Here is an 18,311-nt window from a genome sequence, read left to right as displayed (position 1 = left end):
CTGTAAGCACAGAGGACAACTGTAATAATCAATACAACTCAAGGTTCTTTGACCTTGGTAAGTCACAACTTTTCTGACTCTCAGTCTCCTCCTCAATGAGGGGAGGAAGGGAATAGAGGACAACAGGGGAACAGAGACATGGGAACAATAATACTTGCCCTGCTGACAGTAATGATTCTGAGGCCTCTAAGGAAGACAGGTTTGAATGCTTTCTTTACCCCCACATTACACAGTCGGTGGATCACCTTTAGCATTACAAAGGACATTAGAAAACATCTAGTTCCATCTTTAATTTATATAGATGCCAACATGAGCACTGTACAGAAAGAAGTGTTTTATTTTGCACACATGCTAGAAAGAATATACAGTGAGTACTACCACGGAGTGATAAGAAGGAAGAGCACTCAGGCAGAGGGAGAAGCAGGAGCAAAGGCTGAGGCATCAGAACAGACAGGGTGGTCTGTCAGAAAGTTGATGGTAAGTTCATTGTCTAGCCGGGGTAAAGAGGGGAAATTGAAAGTAAAGAGTCACTGAAATTTCTTAGTAGTCCACAGATATAATTAGATAATTATGAAAAAATAACTCTGGTAAACAAGGTGCATTTGTATAGACGAATATGTGCACATGTGTATTATTCAAGTTTCTGCCTATATTTCTTTCTTCTTTTAATCCATCATCTACATTCATTTTGCATTTGACTGATAAATTAAGTACCTTGCTTGTTCTCTTCATTATGTATTTCAGCAAGATCAGACAAAGACCTGGAGATAACAATAAATCAATTTACTTAGAAATCATGTATTTAGACAGTTAAATTTTGAATTCTTCTTAAAAGAAAAGTACAAAACAGTGATTTTAAACTGATGTCAAATCTTCGCGGAGAAGCAATCACTGAAGCAGGGAAGAAGACCCTATGAACACTATCACTCTTTGTTGACATTTGGAAGGAGTAACACTGTAAAATTCCTCTATGTTCTAAAACAACCTTTACGAGACAATGCCAGAAGCCTAAAGGTATCTAGATGAAGTGCTGAAATGATTCTTTAGGATTTATGATAATATTTTAAAACTCAGAAGTATGGATAATGAGAAACGCTGCTACCTAAAGAATATGAATGAAATATGGTCAAATGACTGACATCAACGAAGCCAAAGCACTACCTGAGAATGTCTCACTACATGGTACTAACCAGTATCTACAGTTTCTCACTGAGATAACACTTGGAATCCTCTACTTTGAATTATTAGGTAAAAGCAATGTTTACCCTACCACTTAACAAAGGCTAAGATTAGCACAAGAAAGCATTACTTGCTGTATGACTGACACAGACTTACCATTCTAAATTGTCATCCAATAAAAAGAGCAGTTTCAATACAACCACAATGACAGCTACAGCTTGTATGTCGTATTTAACAGCTTTTGCCATTTTAGCTATGGGATCAAATGTTAGGAAATCTACTTCTCCTATTCCAGTCATTTTTACCACTTGGCAGGTTAATCCATGCATTTCATCTGTTGAAGAACAAAACAATAAGATGTGAATTAAATTCTTTGGCTAACTAGATTGTAGTTAACATGTGTATCCATATAAGCAACCATTACTTGAGATAATCAGTCAATCAATATTGAAACAAATGAAGGGCGTTTGTTGCCTCAGCATACTTAAGTCACCTCCAGGGGCCCAGGAGTGTGTCTATGTAACAGCATCAAATTCATAGTTCTCTGGTTTTTGGTCAATGGCATCATACAACCGAATGCACTATTGAGGGGAGTATTTATGAATTCTGAACACATTGCAGAGGTCCTCTTACAATCTTAAGTATGGGTGGTTTGCGACCAATTTCGGACATTTTTAAATCTCAATCCTAAAGTTTAAGGATTATCACATCTTATTTTGTAGACCTATTTTGTTTAAAAAAATTGCTAACTACTTTCCCCTGCTAAGCAATAAAACAAACTCAATATAGGACATTTATAGGATAATAAAGGTAGAAGAAAGGGAACAAAATCATGAAATATAACTTAGAAATATCTCCTTTAACATTTTGGTGTTTTACTTTTAATATTTTTATGAATATTTTCATTTCATGTAGCTGTGGTCATGTTATTTTATAATTTGGCTTGTTTTGTTTTTTTATAATAAAAAACATCTTTTATGAACTCTTCATAAACATTGTTTTAAAAGCCAGATAATGTTGCAATAATTGTATATTTATATAATTTATATATATATTACCTTTTTGTTGGATTTTTAAGTTGTTTCTGATTTTTCATTATTATAAATAAGGAGACCAGTAACATTTATATATTTTTTTCCCATATTTCAAATTATTTCTGTTGAACAGATTTCAAGAAATGAAATTTCTCTTCCCTGGTTCTTTATAATACTGTCTCCACAATCAATTAATAAATACCAAATGACAATAATGTCTCTCTGCATATACTAATTTTACTCATTCTTCTCAGGAAGAATCAGGTAAGAAATACTTTTATACAATAGCATCCAGAAAACACTGTTACCCTCTTTCTGCACAACAAACATGAGAACTACACTAGCTATTAACCAGACTATCAATTTTGGTAATCCATGTGTCCCTTCCATAACCTATTCTTTATAAGTTCAAGTTTTTTTAGAATATGTGATAAAACACAAAAACTTTCCATCCCTGTGAGAACCATCAAAGAAGTATTTACAAAACAGTGCCAAAGAGTAATTTGATCTGTTACACATCAAAATACAGAAATAAGATCTTCCAAATTCTGGAGTTCTGATCAAATAGTGTCTTTTCAAATCTCATTTAAATCACATTTCTTAGCTTTATAAATGATACATTTGGAAAGATTATTTTTGTTCCTGTTTTAAAAAATATTTTAAAATTATAGCCATTGATATTTGTTACTAACGTTTCTACTTTCATAGCTAGCTAATGTATATAGACTGTTGATTATATGCATTTTTTTCACATATGCATTTTCCTTCCTCAAAAATGCATTCCAACTGCGAATGTAGCACACACCTATCTTCCTAGCTATTTAGGAGGCTGAAGTGGGAGGATTTCTTGAAACCACAAATGCAAGACCACTCTGGGCAACCCATAAGACCCAATTTTAAAACAAAAATACATTCAATCACATTTCTGATATTGCTTAAACAATGATGTAATCATAACATGTTTGCATTTTCTCTTAATAAAAGTCCTGAATTTCTCACATTTCTAGTCTAGCAAGAAATTCAGGGCTGGCTTCCATCAGCAGATTCCATCAGGGTTACCTGTATCTTGGTGTACTGTGAGCAAGGCACAGTGAGGCTCTCTTTAAAGGCTGTCAGTGCCTCAGAGAGTTCATTGTGATCTGACCAAGACTCCCATCTTTGTTTACTTTAGAGACTGGAAATAGCAAATGCTATCGAACAACAAAAACGTTACCACAGATTAACTTCTGGGATTTTTTTAAAGTTAGAACTCATTATGTAATAATAATGCTTCGTGCAAATAAAGAAGTGCTACATTTTTTAAAAGCAGGTCATTAATGACACATACTAAAATATTTGCTACTTTGCTTGCACTCAGCAAACTTGCTATAAATACCACATATATTCTCTCAAGCATAAATCTCTCACACTAAGATAGACCTTTGTTTCTTAAGAGTTGTCCTTTAACCATTTTAAATTTCTGAATTCTTTTAAGAAAGGATTTTGTAATGAAGCCTCATGTTACTATGGACCCTTTCAGGTGGCTCTAAGTAGTCTATGACTGCAAAGGAATTCTACATTCTACTTCTCACAATCTCAGCAGTGACACACCTCACCATAGACACCACACCTTACCAGGGAGATTCACTTCCATTAGGTATTTCATACCCAGGACATTGGGATGAAGATAGCAGGCTTCAGTTATGTCTGGAAAACGAGGCAAATCTAAAAATGTGGCAACTTCAATCACGTTTTTATAGATATCCTCATAGTCAGGCCAAGACTGAAATAAATGAAAGGCAGTTAGAAAAGCAATTCTTGTAACAAAAATTATTTTTAAAGTTTTCTGAATTAAAAGTAATATGTATTCATTGAATAGAATCTGGAATATGGAGAAAAATATGAAAAGGGAAAGCACCTGCAAATCTTTACTATTCTAACTTAACAATTTTCAACATTAACATATTTCATTAAAAAGCTACTAAAATTCTATTTGGCTCATAAAATTTAGCCTTCCTACCATATCTAGTGAAATCATTACTTCTTGCCTCAGAAGGATCTAGAGGAAGGATAAAGTTGAGACTCAACCAGGGTTATGGTGTTGTCAGTACTACTCTAACACACAACTCTCATCTCTTCTGCATCCTCTCATTAATCTTCAAATCCATTTCCACAAATGCAGCCTATGTGAAGTAATATTCACAAGAGTCTATGTGGAAGATAACACCAGGCTTTAATTCTACTAGTTGATATCCACAACTCAACTTCATAGTAATTTCTCACATATAAAAGCTTATAAAATTCAGAAAAATCTGAATAAATACCAATAAATTAACTCTGTTCAGTCCTTGAAAATTGCCCTTGCTGCTTTTGCATCTTCTGTTTATATTTTTTCAATGTATGAATATTCCTAATATTAATACTACATATACTTTTCCTAATTTATTCATCCACCTGCATAAAAATATCAGGTTTGGAGCCTAGTTTAGGCAAGGTACAGTGCAAGATACTTTGGAAAATACAAAGATAAATGAGATAGATCTCTCAAGAAGCTTACAATGTAGAAAGGGAGATGAGGTGTATGTATAAAACAATCATAGTTCAAAATACAAAGTTATCAAAATATTGTAAGGTATAAAAAATGCTCATGAGGGGCTGGGGATGTGGCTCAAGCGGTAGCGCGCTCGCCTGGCATGCTTGCGGCCCGGGTTCGATCCTCAGCACCACATACAAAGAAAGATGTTGTGTCCGCCAAAAAAAACTAAAAAATAAATATTAAAATTCTCTCTCTCTCTCTCTCTCTCTCTGCCTCTCTCCCTCTTTCTTTAAAAAAAAAAATGCTCATGAGATTTCAGGAAAATTAACATTTCTGATATGGTAGAACCCTGTTAAAATTGGTCCTGAGACAACTGACCACTAGTTCAAGGCTGCCTTGGGCAACATAGTGAGACTCTGTCTCAAAATACAATAAAAAGGGCTGAGGATGTAGCTCAGTGGTAGAGCATCCTTGGGCAATCCTCAGTACAATGCACAAAGAATTGGTCCTGAATACAAATGCTTTTAAATCAGTTGGTAGTAACTGCAAGTTGAGTATGTGCACATTCAATAACAAAGCAATTCTACTCTTAGCTGTATGAGCCCAAAAGAAGCATGTATACATGGTGCATATGGTGAGGTGTGTCACTGTCTATAGAAAGTTCATAACAACATACTATTTGTTTAAAAAAAAAAAAATCCCCAAGCAGTAAACTATTCAAATGCCCATCAAGGACAAGACAGATAAATCAATTCTGACAGTCTCACATCAGCAATGAAATGAATGCTCTACCTGTGATGGTATGAATCTTCAAGATATAACACACAAAGCCAAACACAAAAGAGAATGATTCCAGCTGGAAGTGGTGGCGCACGCCTGTAATCCCTGCTGCTCAGGAGGCTGAGGTGGGAGGATAGTGAGTTCTAAGTCAGCCTTAGCAAAGGGGAAGTGCTAAGCAACTCAGTGAGATCCTGTCTCTAATAAAATACAAAACTGGGCTGGGGATGTGGCTCAGTGGTCGAGTGCCCTCGATTCAATCACCGGTACCAAAAAAAAAAAAAAAAAAGAATGATTCCATTTATAAAGCAGCTCAGTCTCAAGCCTGAGTACTGGACAGCCATGGCTCCAGGGTGGGGTGGCTCGTGAATGGAAGGAGCACTCAGTGGAACCGCTGGACGCTCCTGCAGTGAGGGACTGGATGCATGACTCTTCAGGCTGTGACACTCACCATGCTGCTGACAGTTATGATATGTGCATGTTTCCAGATGTCCACTTTATTTCAATAACCAATAAAAAAGAGGGAATGCAAGAAAGGAAGGGCATCACAGGTTAAGTAACTATTTTGTATAAGAGAGCACCTTGTGTATCACTTTTATGAGAGAAATAATCTAACTGGTTAACAGAGTTGGGTAGATCTTGAGAAGTATGTGGTCTACACCCTATACAAAGTCCATGGCAGGAACATGTCTGGCCCTTCTTGTAAATCTCTAGTGACAGGAATTTACCACAATCCCCCCAAAAGCCAGTCATTCTTGTGTATACGCAGGACTGAACACAGCATGATGCACACCCTACATTCAAGTTCAATCACTAAGCTATACCTCTACCTTAGTCATTCCATTTTTAATAGTTCTAATCATTAAAAAGTTCTTCCTTAGTCTAAGGAAAAGTTGCTTCCCAGTTTGAGCTTACAGTCAATGAAACCCCCAAGTTGTTTTAGAAAATACTGCTGTTAAGTCATGTCTCACCATCTGCTAAATGTGTGACTATGTTTGGGAGCCAACAGAAGGAATTATTATTTCTCTGTAAAATTTCATTTTCTTAAATTTAGCTAATAGGCAAAAATAAAGCACAGGGAGATGCTTTATAATGTTACAGGGATACATATGTTTACAGGAAACAATCATACTACTATTTTCCAGAATTTTTTAATCTAGAATTTAATTCTGCTTTGCCTGAAGCTACCACCTCTCTGTCTTATAGTAATTTTGATACAGTTATTTCAAATCTAGACTCTGGAGGGCTTTTTTTTTTTTTAATATCTTTATTTATTTATTTTTTTTATGTGGTTCTGAGGATCGAACTCAGGGCCTTGCACATGCTAGGTGAGTGCTCTACCACTGAGCCACAATCCCAGCCCCATGGAGTTTTTATTAGTAAAAAAGGCATTCTAATCTATGCTATATTAACATGATTAATTTATACCTGTAGAATACAAAGGAAATTTATGTCAATACAAAATTAAAAGTTTGTTTTAATGCTGACATAAATTCTACTTGTACACTAAATACTATTACTTACATTCTAATCTGTGAACTTAAAAGGGAAAAAAGGAAAACAAATTCTCAGCAATTTTGGAAGGTCTTCCTTTTTTTTTTTTTTTAATATGGGGGATTGAACCCAGGAGGCACTCTACCCATTGAGCTACACCTCTAGTCCTTCAAAAATTTTTGAGACAGGGTCTCATTGAATTGTGGAAGCTAGTTTCAAACTTGTTATCCTCCTGCCTCAAAATCCTGAGTAGCTAGGAAATACAGAACCCAGCTTTCCTTTTTCTTTATAAACTTTGTTCATTTAGATAGAACATGAAGCATCCGTCAAGGGAAGACAATCTTAATATTACTAATGAGATTTTAATCCCTTAAAATAGTGCAAATGCGAGATGAAATTACATATTTCTATGTGCAAATAAATAAAACACGAGAGCATTTAACATTCCTTTAGAAGAATAATTATCTCAAAAATGATTTAATGGATGATAAATTCATGCAAAGTAAATCATTAATAAATAGCAATCTGGTAGCTTAATAAGATTCAGTATGTTTTCAAAACTGCCACACTAAAAGCTGGTGTATCAAACTAGACTTCTGGTGACAAGTAGGTTACCATTCTTTCAAATGTTGAGGGGAAAATAGTTATTAATAACAAATCAACACATTTATCCTAAGGCTTAGATTCTAGATTATCCTCCTCTCAATGCAGTATTATAGACTTTGCTTTTTAAATTTTCATTTATTTTTAAAAAGAGCTAACTTTCCCTTAGTGAATAACTAAAAATATTGTTTTAAAAGTAGCCAAAGGCGGGCTGTGGCTGTGGCTCAGTGGTAGCGCACTTGGCTGGCATGTGTGAGGCACTGGGTTCGGGTCTCAGCACCGCATATAAATAAATAAAATAAAGGTCTAGCAACGACTAAAAAAAAAATTTAAAAAAAGTAGCCAAAGGTTTTTCAATATCATTCCATTTATTTTTTTAACCAGTCTTCTATCAGTATTATATATTAAGTTGTGAATGTATTTTAGCCATATATATTTGATTATATTTAGTAGTACATATTAAAATGTATGAAATATAAAATATTATACAGAATTTAATAAAAATAGACCACAACTTAGAGAAGACCTCTTTTTTAATTAATTTTTAATATATATATTTTTAGTTGTAGGTGGACACAATATCTTTATTTTATTTTTACCCTACCAACGACGTTCCTTACCCAGCCAAAACCCAAACATTTAGGAACATCTTTGACACATCTTCTTTTTCACATATCACATTCATTCTATTATATAGACTGCATATGCTACCTCAAAACTTGTTTTGTTTTTGTGGCACTGGGGATTGAATCCAGGGCCTCACTGATGCTGGGCAAATGCTCTAACACTAAGTTACATCCGCAGCCCTTCTTATTTTATTTTGAGACAGAGTCTCATTAAGTTGCCCGAACTTGTGATCCATCTCCCTCAGCCTCCAAAATAGCTAGAATTACAGGCACACACCATCACAACCAACAAAGCTTGGTCTTCTTAAAATAAATTTTATTATATATATTTGAAGACTACAACATTATGTTACAGGATATAGGTAGGCAGTGAAATGGTTCCCATGATGTAGCACAGTAACATATCTATCACTTCACATCATTTTTTAAAATATGTGGGACAATGGCAGCTAAAATCTACTTAATTAACAAAAATCCCAAATATAATAGTTTTATTAACTCTAGTCTTCCTGTTGTAAGTAGATCTCTACACTGGTTCATTCTACATATCTGTTATTTTGTATCCTTTGACCTACATTTTACCACCCCCCCATAATAATCACTGTTTTATTGTCTGTTTTTTTAAAATTTATTCTAATTTGTTATATATGACAGCAGAATGCATTACAATTCATAATACACATATATAGCACAATTTTTCATAACTCTGGTTGTAGACAATGTAGTTACACCATTTGTGTCTTCATACATATACATGTACTTAGAATAATGATGTCCACCTCATTCCACTGCCTTTCCTACCCCCATGCCCTCTCCCTCCCCCTCCCTCCCCTTTGTCCTATCAAAATTCCTCCATTCCTCCCATGCTCCCCACCCATCCCCATTATGAATCAGCATCCTTTTTTTTAACGAATATTTTTTTTTAAAGAGAGAGAGACAAAGAGAGAGAGAGAGAGAGAGAGAATTTTAATATTTATTGTTTAGTTTTCGGCAGACACAACATCTTTGTCTGTATGTGGTGCTGAGGATCCAACCCGGGCCGCACGCATGCCAGGCAAGCGCACTACCGCTTGAGCCACATCCCCAGCCCATGAATCAGCATCCTTGTATCACAGAAAACATTCAGCATTTGATTTTTGGGAATGGCTAACTTCACTCAACATTATATTCTCCAACTCCAACCATTTACCTGCAAATGCCATGATTTTATTCTCCTTTATTGTTGAGAAATATTCCATTGTGTATACATACCAGTTTCTCTATCCATTATCTACTGAAGGGCATCTAGGTTGCTTCCACAGTTTAGCTATTGTGAATTGTGCTGCTATAAACATTGATGTGGCTGAGTCCCTGTAGTATGCTGTTTTTAAATTCTTAGGATATAGACTGAGAAGTGGGATACTGGGTCAAATGTGGTTCCATTCTCAGTTTTCCAAGGAATTTTCATACTGCACTTGGGCTGCACCAATTTGCAGTCCCACTGCCTTTCCCCCCACATCCTCTCCAACACTGATTGTTGTTTGTATTCTTTTTTTTTTTTTTTTTTTTAATATTTATTTATTTTAGTTCTCGGCAGACACAACATCTTTCTTTGTATGTGGTGCTGAGGATCGAACCCGGGCCGCACGCATGCCAGGCGAGTGTGCTACTGCTTGAGCCACATCCCCAGCCCCAGTTGTTTGTATTCTTAATAGCTGCCATTCTGAAAAATAAAAGACCCAGAATAGCAAAAACAATTCTAAGCAGGAAATGTGAATCAGGCGGTATAGCTATACCAGACTTCAAACTATACTACAGAGCAATAGTAACAAAAACAGCATGGTACTGGTACCAAAACAGGCAGGTGGACCAATGGTACAGAATAGAGGACACAGAAACCAATCCACAAAACTACAACTATCTTATATTTGATAAAGGGGCTAAAAGCATGCAATGGAAGAAGGATAGCATCTTCAACAAATGGTGTTGGGAAAACTGGAAATCCATATGCAACAAAATGAAACTGAATCCCTTTCTCTCGCCATGCACAAAAGTTAACTCAAAGTGGATCAAGGAACTTGATATCAAATCAGAGACATGGCGTCTGATAGAAGAAAAAGTTGGCTATGATCTACATACTGTGGGGTCGGGCTCCAAATTCCTCAATAGGACACCCATAGCACAACAGTTAATAACTAGAATCAACAAATGGGACTTACTCAAACTAAAAAGTTTTTTCTCAGCAAAAGAAACAATAAGAGAGGTAAATAGGGAGCCTACGTCCTGGGAACAAATCTTTACTCCTCACACTTCAGACAGAGCCCTAATATCCAGAATATACAAAGAACTAAAAAAATTAGACAATGAGATAACGAATAACCCAATCAACAAATGGGCCAAGGACCTGAACAGAAATTTCTCAGAGGAGGACATACAATCAATCAACAAGTATATGAAAAAATGCTCACCATCTCTAGCAGTCAGAGAAATGCAAATCAAAACCACCCTAAGATACCATCTCACTCCAGTAAGATTGGCAGCCATTAGGAAGTCAAACAGCAACAAGTGCTGGCGAGGATGTGGGGAAAAGGGTACTCTTGTACATTGCTGGTGGGACTGCAAATTGGTGCGGCCAATTTGGAAAGCAGTATGGAGATTTCTTGGAAAGCTCGGAATGGAACCACCATTTGATCCAGCTATTTCACTACTCGGTCTATTCCCCAAAGACCTAAAAAGAGCACACTATAGACACTGCTACATCCATGTTCATAGCAGCACAATTCACAATAGCAAGACTGTGGAACCAACCTAGATGCCCTTCAATAGACGAATGGATAAAAAAAATGTGGCATTTATACACAATGGAGTATTACTCTGCATTAAGAAATGACAAAATCATAGAATTTGGAGGGAAATGGATGGCATTAGAGCAGATTATGCTAAGTGAAGCTAGCCAATCCCTTAAAAACAAATGCCAAATGTCTTCTTTGATATAAGGAGAGTAACTAAGAACAGAGTAGGGACGAAGAGCATGAGAAGAAGATTAACATTAAACAGGGATGAGGGGTGGGAGGGAAAGGGAGAGAGAAGGGAAATTGCATGTAAATGGAAGGAGACCCTCAGGGGTATACAAAATTACATACAAGAGGAAGTGAGGGGAAAGGAGGGAAAATATAAGGGGGAGAAATGAATTACAGTAGAGGGGGTAGAGAGAGAAGAGGGGAGGGGAGGGGGGAGGGGGGATAGTAGAGGATAGGAAAGGCACAGAATACAACAGACTCCAGAATGGCAATATGTAAATCAATGGTTGTGCAACTGAAGTGATTCTGCAATCTGTATATGGGGTAAAAATGGGAGCTCATATCCCACTTGAATCAAAGTGTGAAATATGATATATCAAGAACTATGTAATGTTTTGAACAACCTACAATAAAAATTAATTAAAAAAAAATAGCTGCCATTCTGATTGGATTGAGATGAAATCTTAGAGTAGTTTTGATTTGCATTTCTCGAATTGCTAGAGATGTTGAACATTTTTCATATATTTCTTGACTTATTGTATATCATCTTCTGAGAAATACCTGTTCAGTTCCTTGGCCCATTTATTGATTGGGTTATTTGTTTTTTGGTGTTAAGTTTTTTGGTCTTCTTAAAATAAATTTTATTATGTTCTTATATATCCGAGTGATTAGTGCCTATCTGATGTGCATGTGGTATAAGTTTGCTCCCATTCTGTAGGCTCTCTATTCACCTCATGTTGGTGTTTTTAAGCTCTTTTAAAAACTATTCCACACATAAGTATGTTCATATAATTTTTCCTTTTTGTGACTGGCTTATTTCACTTAGCAATAGGTTTATTTATGTTGTGGCAAATAGCAAGGTCTCCTTATTAAGTCTGAACAATACTATAAACCAAATTTTCTTTATTCATTTGTCTGATGGTGTTTCTGTACATTGGCTGCTGTGACCATGGGAGTAGGGACATCTTTATGAGGTAGTGGGTATAGACCCTCAGAGGGACTGTTGAGTCATATGGCTGTTCAACTTTTAATTTCTTTAGGAACCTCCACACAGTGTTTTCCACAATGGTCAAGGCTTGGTCTTAAATGCTACTATTTCTCCCTACTTCCACTACTACTTTAAGCCTCCAAACCTCCTCCCCAACATAGAGAACAAATCTCCTAATGGATAGCGCCAGATGCACTTTTGCTTCTTTGCAACCCAGAGTGAGATTTTAAATGTAAATCTGGTATGTCACTACCCAATTAAAATCCCTCTAATTGGGCTGGGGATATGGCTCAAGCGGTAATGCACTCGCCTGGCATGTGTGGGGTGCTGGGTTCAATCCTCAGCACTACGTAAAAAAAATAAATAAAATAAAAATGTTGTGTCCGCCAAAAACTGAAAAATATTAAAAAATTCTCTCTCTTAAAAAAAAAAAAAATCCCTCTAATAGTTTACATTATTCTTAGACCACTCCCCTCTAGCTAAGGGCTTTTTTTTTTTTTAGTTGTTGATAGACCTTTATTTTATTCATTTATTTATATGCGGTGCTGAGAATTGAACCCAGTGTCTCACACATGCAAGGCAAGTGTTCTATGACTGAGCCACAACCCCAGCCCTGGTTCATGGCTTTTGTACAAGGTAAATTAGGTAGTTTCATCTTCTGCATTTTTACATGACACATTTTGTGAAAATTTTCTAATTTTATTAGATAATCTGTGAATATATAGTTTTCAGTAACTGGAAAATATTTCCCTCTATGAATTCTTCACTACTGAACTTCTACACTAGATGTTATACGTATCATACTAAATAGCTATTAGAAAGTATTCTGCTAAGCTGTTCTGTGACTTAGGAAAATACATATTTTATATCAAATACTGAGTTTAAATAAGGGTAGACAAATTTGTGTATAGTCTTCAATCCTAATTTTGCAAATATGTTATAAACATTAAATAAGACAATAAAAAATACCAAATGTTGCGCTGGGGTTGTAGCTCATGGTAGAGTGCTTGCCTCCCATGTGTGAGGCATTGGGTTCGATCCTCAGCACCACATAAAAATAAAATAAATAAAAGTATTACATCTTTCTACAATTAAAAAATATTTTTTAAAATACCCAATGTTAATGGTAATCATGAGAAATTGGATTGGGGATGATTTTTATCTCATCATACTTCTCATTATGTTTAACATTCTTCTTAATCATTCTGAACATATTATTTTTTACAATAAGAACAAATAACATTCAAAAACATTACACAGCTTGGTGGTAGAGAGCTGGCCTAGTGTGTGCAAGCCCTGACTTTAATTCCTAACACCACAAAAACAAAGTATATTGTTGTGTTTCAAAAAAATTGAAAATAGACCCACCATATCATCCAGCAATTGCACTTCTTTGGATATTTACCCAACAGAACTGAAAGCAGATAACTCGAACAGATATCTGTATACTGACATTTACAGGACCATTATTCATAATAGCTAAAAAGTGGAAACAACCTAAATGTCCACGGACAAATGGATAAACAAGATGTGACATATCCCTACAACAGGATTATTCACTCTTAAAAAAGAATGAAATTCTGACAGAACTACAACATGGATATTCCTTAAAGACATTATGTTAAGTAAAATAAATCAAACATGAAAAGAAAAATATTATATGATTCCCTTTATATGGGCTACCTGGAGTAGTCAAATTCAGAGACAGGAAGTAGACTATTTACCAGGAGCTGGAGCATATGAGGAATAGGAAATAAGTGCTATGAAATGGGTGTGGAGTTTCAGTTTAGGAAGATGGAAAAGCCTGGGTGATGGATGGTGGTGATGGTTGCACGACAATGTGATATACTCAATGCTACTGGACTGCACTCTGAAAAATGATGAAAATGTTAAATTCCATGTTATGCATATTTTTGCATAATAAAAAAGTATAAAAAATGAACCTAAGTAATATTTGCCTAAAGGGGAAAAAACTCACAATATATTTGAACAGTCACAATTAAAAGTAAATAAAGCTGGATGTGGTAGGGCATGCATGTTATTCCAGCAGCTCGGGAGAGTTCAAAGTCAGCCTCAGCAACCTAGCAAGGTCTAAGAAACTCAGGGAGACCCTGTCTCTAAATAAAACACAAAAAAGAGCTGGAATGTACCTCAGTGGCAAAGTGCCCCTGAGTTCAATCCTCAGTACCAAGAAAAAAAAAAAAAGTAAGTAAAGCTGAAGATTTTTTAAAAATTCAACATACATAAAATCTATATACATTTAACTTACTGAGCAGAAAGATAATATAGTATGTGTAGAATCTCTTGCCCAGAAATTATACCTACCACTTAGTGATTCTAATATAAGACCAAAGGGCTTTGTTTTTTAATGCCTCAAATAAAGTTAGATATTTATGATTGGATATCACCACTGCACATTATTTCTGTCCCAGGGGATGTCATCAAAAGCATCAGAATGCTACCTCCTGCCACCAACAGCACATATCTCGATTATACCTATAGGGCCTGGCTATGGAAATCCCCCATGCCACATGTGCACCCAGTATAACTGAGCCAGGCCAGTTAGAGGACCTGCATTGCCCGCTCATCAAAATATCTGACCTTTGGCACAAGGCCTGGGGCAGGCTGCTTAGCATGGTTTTAGAGAATAAGAGGACTGTGAAACATTTTTGTCTCTGTCAAACTGTTCTTAGTCTAGAGTGGAGAGTCAGTTTCTAATATTGATAAGATTCTAAAACATAGATAACTATCTCACAAAGATTAAGATTCTCGGGCTAGGGTTGTGGCTCAGTGGTAGAGCGTTTGCCTAGCTTGTGTGAGGTACTGGGTTCGATTCTCAGCACCACATATAAATAAATAAAAATAAAGGCCATTGACAACTAAAAAATTACAAGATTCTAAAACATAAGATAACTATTTTCAGTGACTGTTTTAGACTGACTTGTAGAAAATGCATTTGTCTTATTATAACACACTCAAGGGAAGAATTTTAGAAGCTGTGTGGATTTGTAGTATATTTTCACTAGGTAAGTGGAATCTGATGTAGTTGGTACAATAAGAGGCTCACAGAGTCCTGTTTAAAACTTTGCATGTTTAGTAAAGTACAACAGCATTTTGCTTTATATTGACCCTTGGGCTAATGAGTCTACTACTACCTCAAATCTTTCAAGAAACAAGGTGGAATAACAAAGGAAAGACAGAAGCAACAGAATCATGTGCAAGACATTTATTAAGAACATCTCTTTTTAGATCCCACACTATACGAGACTTCCTAAATCTGTCTTTGACCCTGGGTCCAAAAAGCTGCAAGTTAAATGAGTCTTCAGCATATTTTTAGGTATACTAAAGCTTGAGAACCTGTAGGGTTAATGATATTGCTGTGAATCCCAGGGAACAGAATGTATCAGTTGAGGGAAGCAAAAAGTAAGTGAAAATATAGGGGCCTTACATCTTTATTTTTCTTACAGATTAGCAGAAGCCCTCAGATGGTTTTATGTTGTGAGCTTGAAAAGAGAAACGCACACATGCATTGCAGTGATGGTTAAGATGTCAACAAAGGCCAAGAACAAAAGACAACATCAACTGGTTTCTACCAGTGCCATTTGGCAGTAGCAATTCTGGAAGGGAGGAGTGGGAACCAGAGGAACTGAGAACACCTGTTATCATTATACTCACCTTAATTTCCCTCGGGTAGATTTTAAACTGTCAGATTATTATTCTAAGATTGCACAAACAATCCCAAGGATTTCCAGTGGCCCACAGAGTTAAGATGACAGACAAATCTAGAGTAAAGTTTGAAGTCTAAGAGTGTATTAAAACTTGATCCAATAAGACCTTCATTTGGAGGTGCTTAAGATATGACTGACAGCTCTGGAAGAGTCTTTTTCTTCCTTCAGCCAAAAGGGACCCAGTTTCACAAAGGCTGCAAGACTGCTTTGAGGCAAAATGAATCATCATGGCAAAGTGCCCGCTCAGTGGATCTGGCTGAGCCAGCTCCGTGTCTTTACATTCTACTCATTCAGAGAGAAGATCAGAATGTTGTTTATCAACATTTGAAATACTGGAGATGTGCTTCAGAATGAACTTCCAGTTTCCTCTTTATCCCTTCTTGACGAATCTGGAGAGAGATGATGAAATAACTAATTTCTGAGAGAATTTGGAAACACTGCCAAGGACTGTTGTAGAATAATACACTACATATTATTCGTTTAGAAATTGGTCTGAGGGTTTAAAATCTACAAAAATAAAGAAAAATCATGACTGAACTCCAAAGTAGCCCTCCTGCCTATCATTGACAGAATAAACTGTATTTAATAGAGACAAGTATATCTAAGCCCAATACTTTGGTTCAACCAGTGATTTAACCTTTTGATAGAAATGGTACCCCTGAAAGAGACTATGAAAGAGACTCGATTTTCAGCTTGGTCTACCACATGGACCAAAAGATTTTTACTAGAAGCAAAAAGTGAAGCAGCAAATATATAATGCTCTGGATTTGATCCTGGGCACTGTTTAGAGAGAGAGAGAGAGAGAGAGAGAGAGAGAGAGAGAGAGAGAAGCATAAGAGGCAGAAAAAGGAGCAGAAGGAGATCACCTTCAAATTAAATGAACAAATAAACAAAATGCAAAGGCTGTCCACTGGGCTGGAAGTCACAGCACAGAAGAGGACACGCCTGGGAGAACTGAAGCTTTGTGCGCACCACCCACCTCCTCTCCTGACTGCTGGGCAGCCAGGGAAACTCGGGGAGACTGAAAAACCTCCTGGCCTGTGTGGAAAGGAGGACAACTAACATCTTCTGTACTTTATTCTCCATCTCCTGTTTTAGGTGAATTTTGATAGCTTTGTGGTTACTGAGACATAGGTGCCCTCTTAAATACTACAGAACAACTTAAGGGAAAGAGATGGCTTACCCAGGATAAGATTTGAGAGGGGTTTTAAAGCTTCCTTGGGGGAGGGGGTTGTTTTCAAGGTGTGCTCAGCTTTATGGAATAACAAAAATAAACAGAGATAGAAGAACAGCCCCCCCCCCCATTATCTTCATGGCCATCTCTGAGCACAATTGCACCTTTTGTCATTTCTGGTGGAGGTACAGCTGCCCAAGAAGCCAAGACTTAGTGGAGAAAGTAAAGACATGGAAGGGAGTAAGAAAATGCTTTCTTTGTTAATGAAAAGCCATTTCCATTTAAAAGTTTCAACATACTATAGAATAGTGAATGCACTTTTGTGAGCAAATGCAAGGCACACAATGAAGAAAGGCTGCCTGTTAATAAAATCAATAGTTGACTGAAGGCATCTCAAACCTTCCCCTTTTTCTATAAAAAAGCGGGGTGGGGAAGGAGGGACTATTACTCCACTTGGCTACAGATGTATCTAAAAGATACAATGAATATGATACATAGGGTTCCTAGAGTGATACAGATCCATTTAATTACAACAGTAAGAAATCACAAGTGTAATATGTTATGTAAAAGACCACAAAGCTATAATAAATCGTTCCAGCATGCATTTAAAATGGAGTGCTTGGGAAAGCATTTTAATTGAATATCACAAATATTCCAGGGAGTTTATTTTCCTTCATGAAGCAATGCTTTAAGACAGGCAAGGACAAGCTAGAGTTTCTGTTACACAACAGCAGGCTCCTGTGATAAAGCAGATTACAATACCCTGTCAGAGGCAAACTTCCTGCTGAGCTATTAAAAAAAAAAAAAAAAAAAGTGCAGCGCTGCATGCCGCACCCTTCTTCTTATTGTTGTTTTGAAGCAATTCAGCTGAGAAGCTAAGGCATTATGCACCTGTTAATCCAAACCATCACAACTTCTTCATTAAAAGGAAAATTGAAAATGTATAAAACTATAATAATGATAACAAAGCACTGTAATATATTATTTATGGAAGGATAAATTCCATTTATATTATGATTTAGCTTGCATACCTGTTCTGTTAGAATAACCTCAATGAGGAATGGAGTTGTAGCTCAGTGGTAGAGAACTTGCCTAGTATGTATGAGGCATAGGAGAGAGAGACAGACAGCGGGGGAGGGAGAGAGAGGGAGAGGGAGAGAGAAGGAAAGAAAGAAAAAGAAAGGCATTGTGTCC

At 36.4% G+C, this 18,311-nt stretch overlaps 1 protein-coding gene across 1 annotated transcript in view; it reads right to left on the bottom strand.

Annotated features, from left to right (window-relative positions):
• Nucleotides 1-18,311, bottom strand: part of Taf1b (TATA-box binding protein associated factor, RNA polymerase I subunit B) — a 75,198-nt gene that overhangs the window by 14,316 nt on the left and 42,571 nt on the right. Inside the window, exons 9-11 of the mRNA XM_076833105.2 lie at nt 3,828-3,975; nt 1,336-1,513; nt 715-761 (exon numbers count right to left, since the gene is read on the bottom strand). Coding sequence (XP_076689220.2) covers nt 715-761; nt 1,336-1,513; nt 3,828-3,975 — 373 coding nt within the window. The remainder of the gene's footprint in view (nt 1-714; nt 762-1,335; nt 1,514-3,827; nt 3,976-18,311) is intronic.

The sequence above is a fragment of the Callospermophilus lateralis genome, chromosome 14 (assembly GCF_048772815.1).
Source record: "Callospermophilus lateralis isolate mCalLat2 chromosome 14, mCalLat2.hap1, whole genome shotgun sequence".
NCBI classification, from domain to species: domain Eukaryota; kingdom Metazoa; phylum Chordata; class Mammalia; order Rodentia; family Sciuridae; genus Callospermophilus; species Callospermophilus lateralis.
This window is presented reverse-complemented; position numbering and strand designations above follow the sequence as displayed.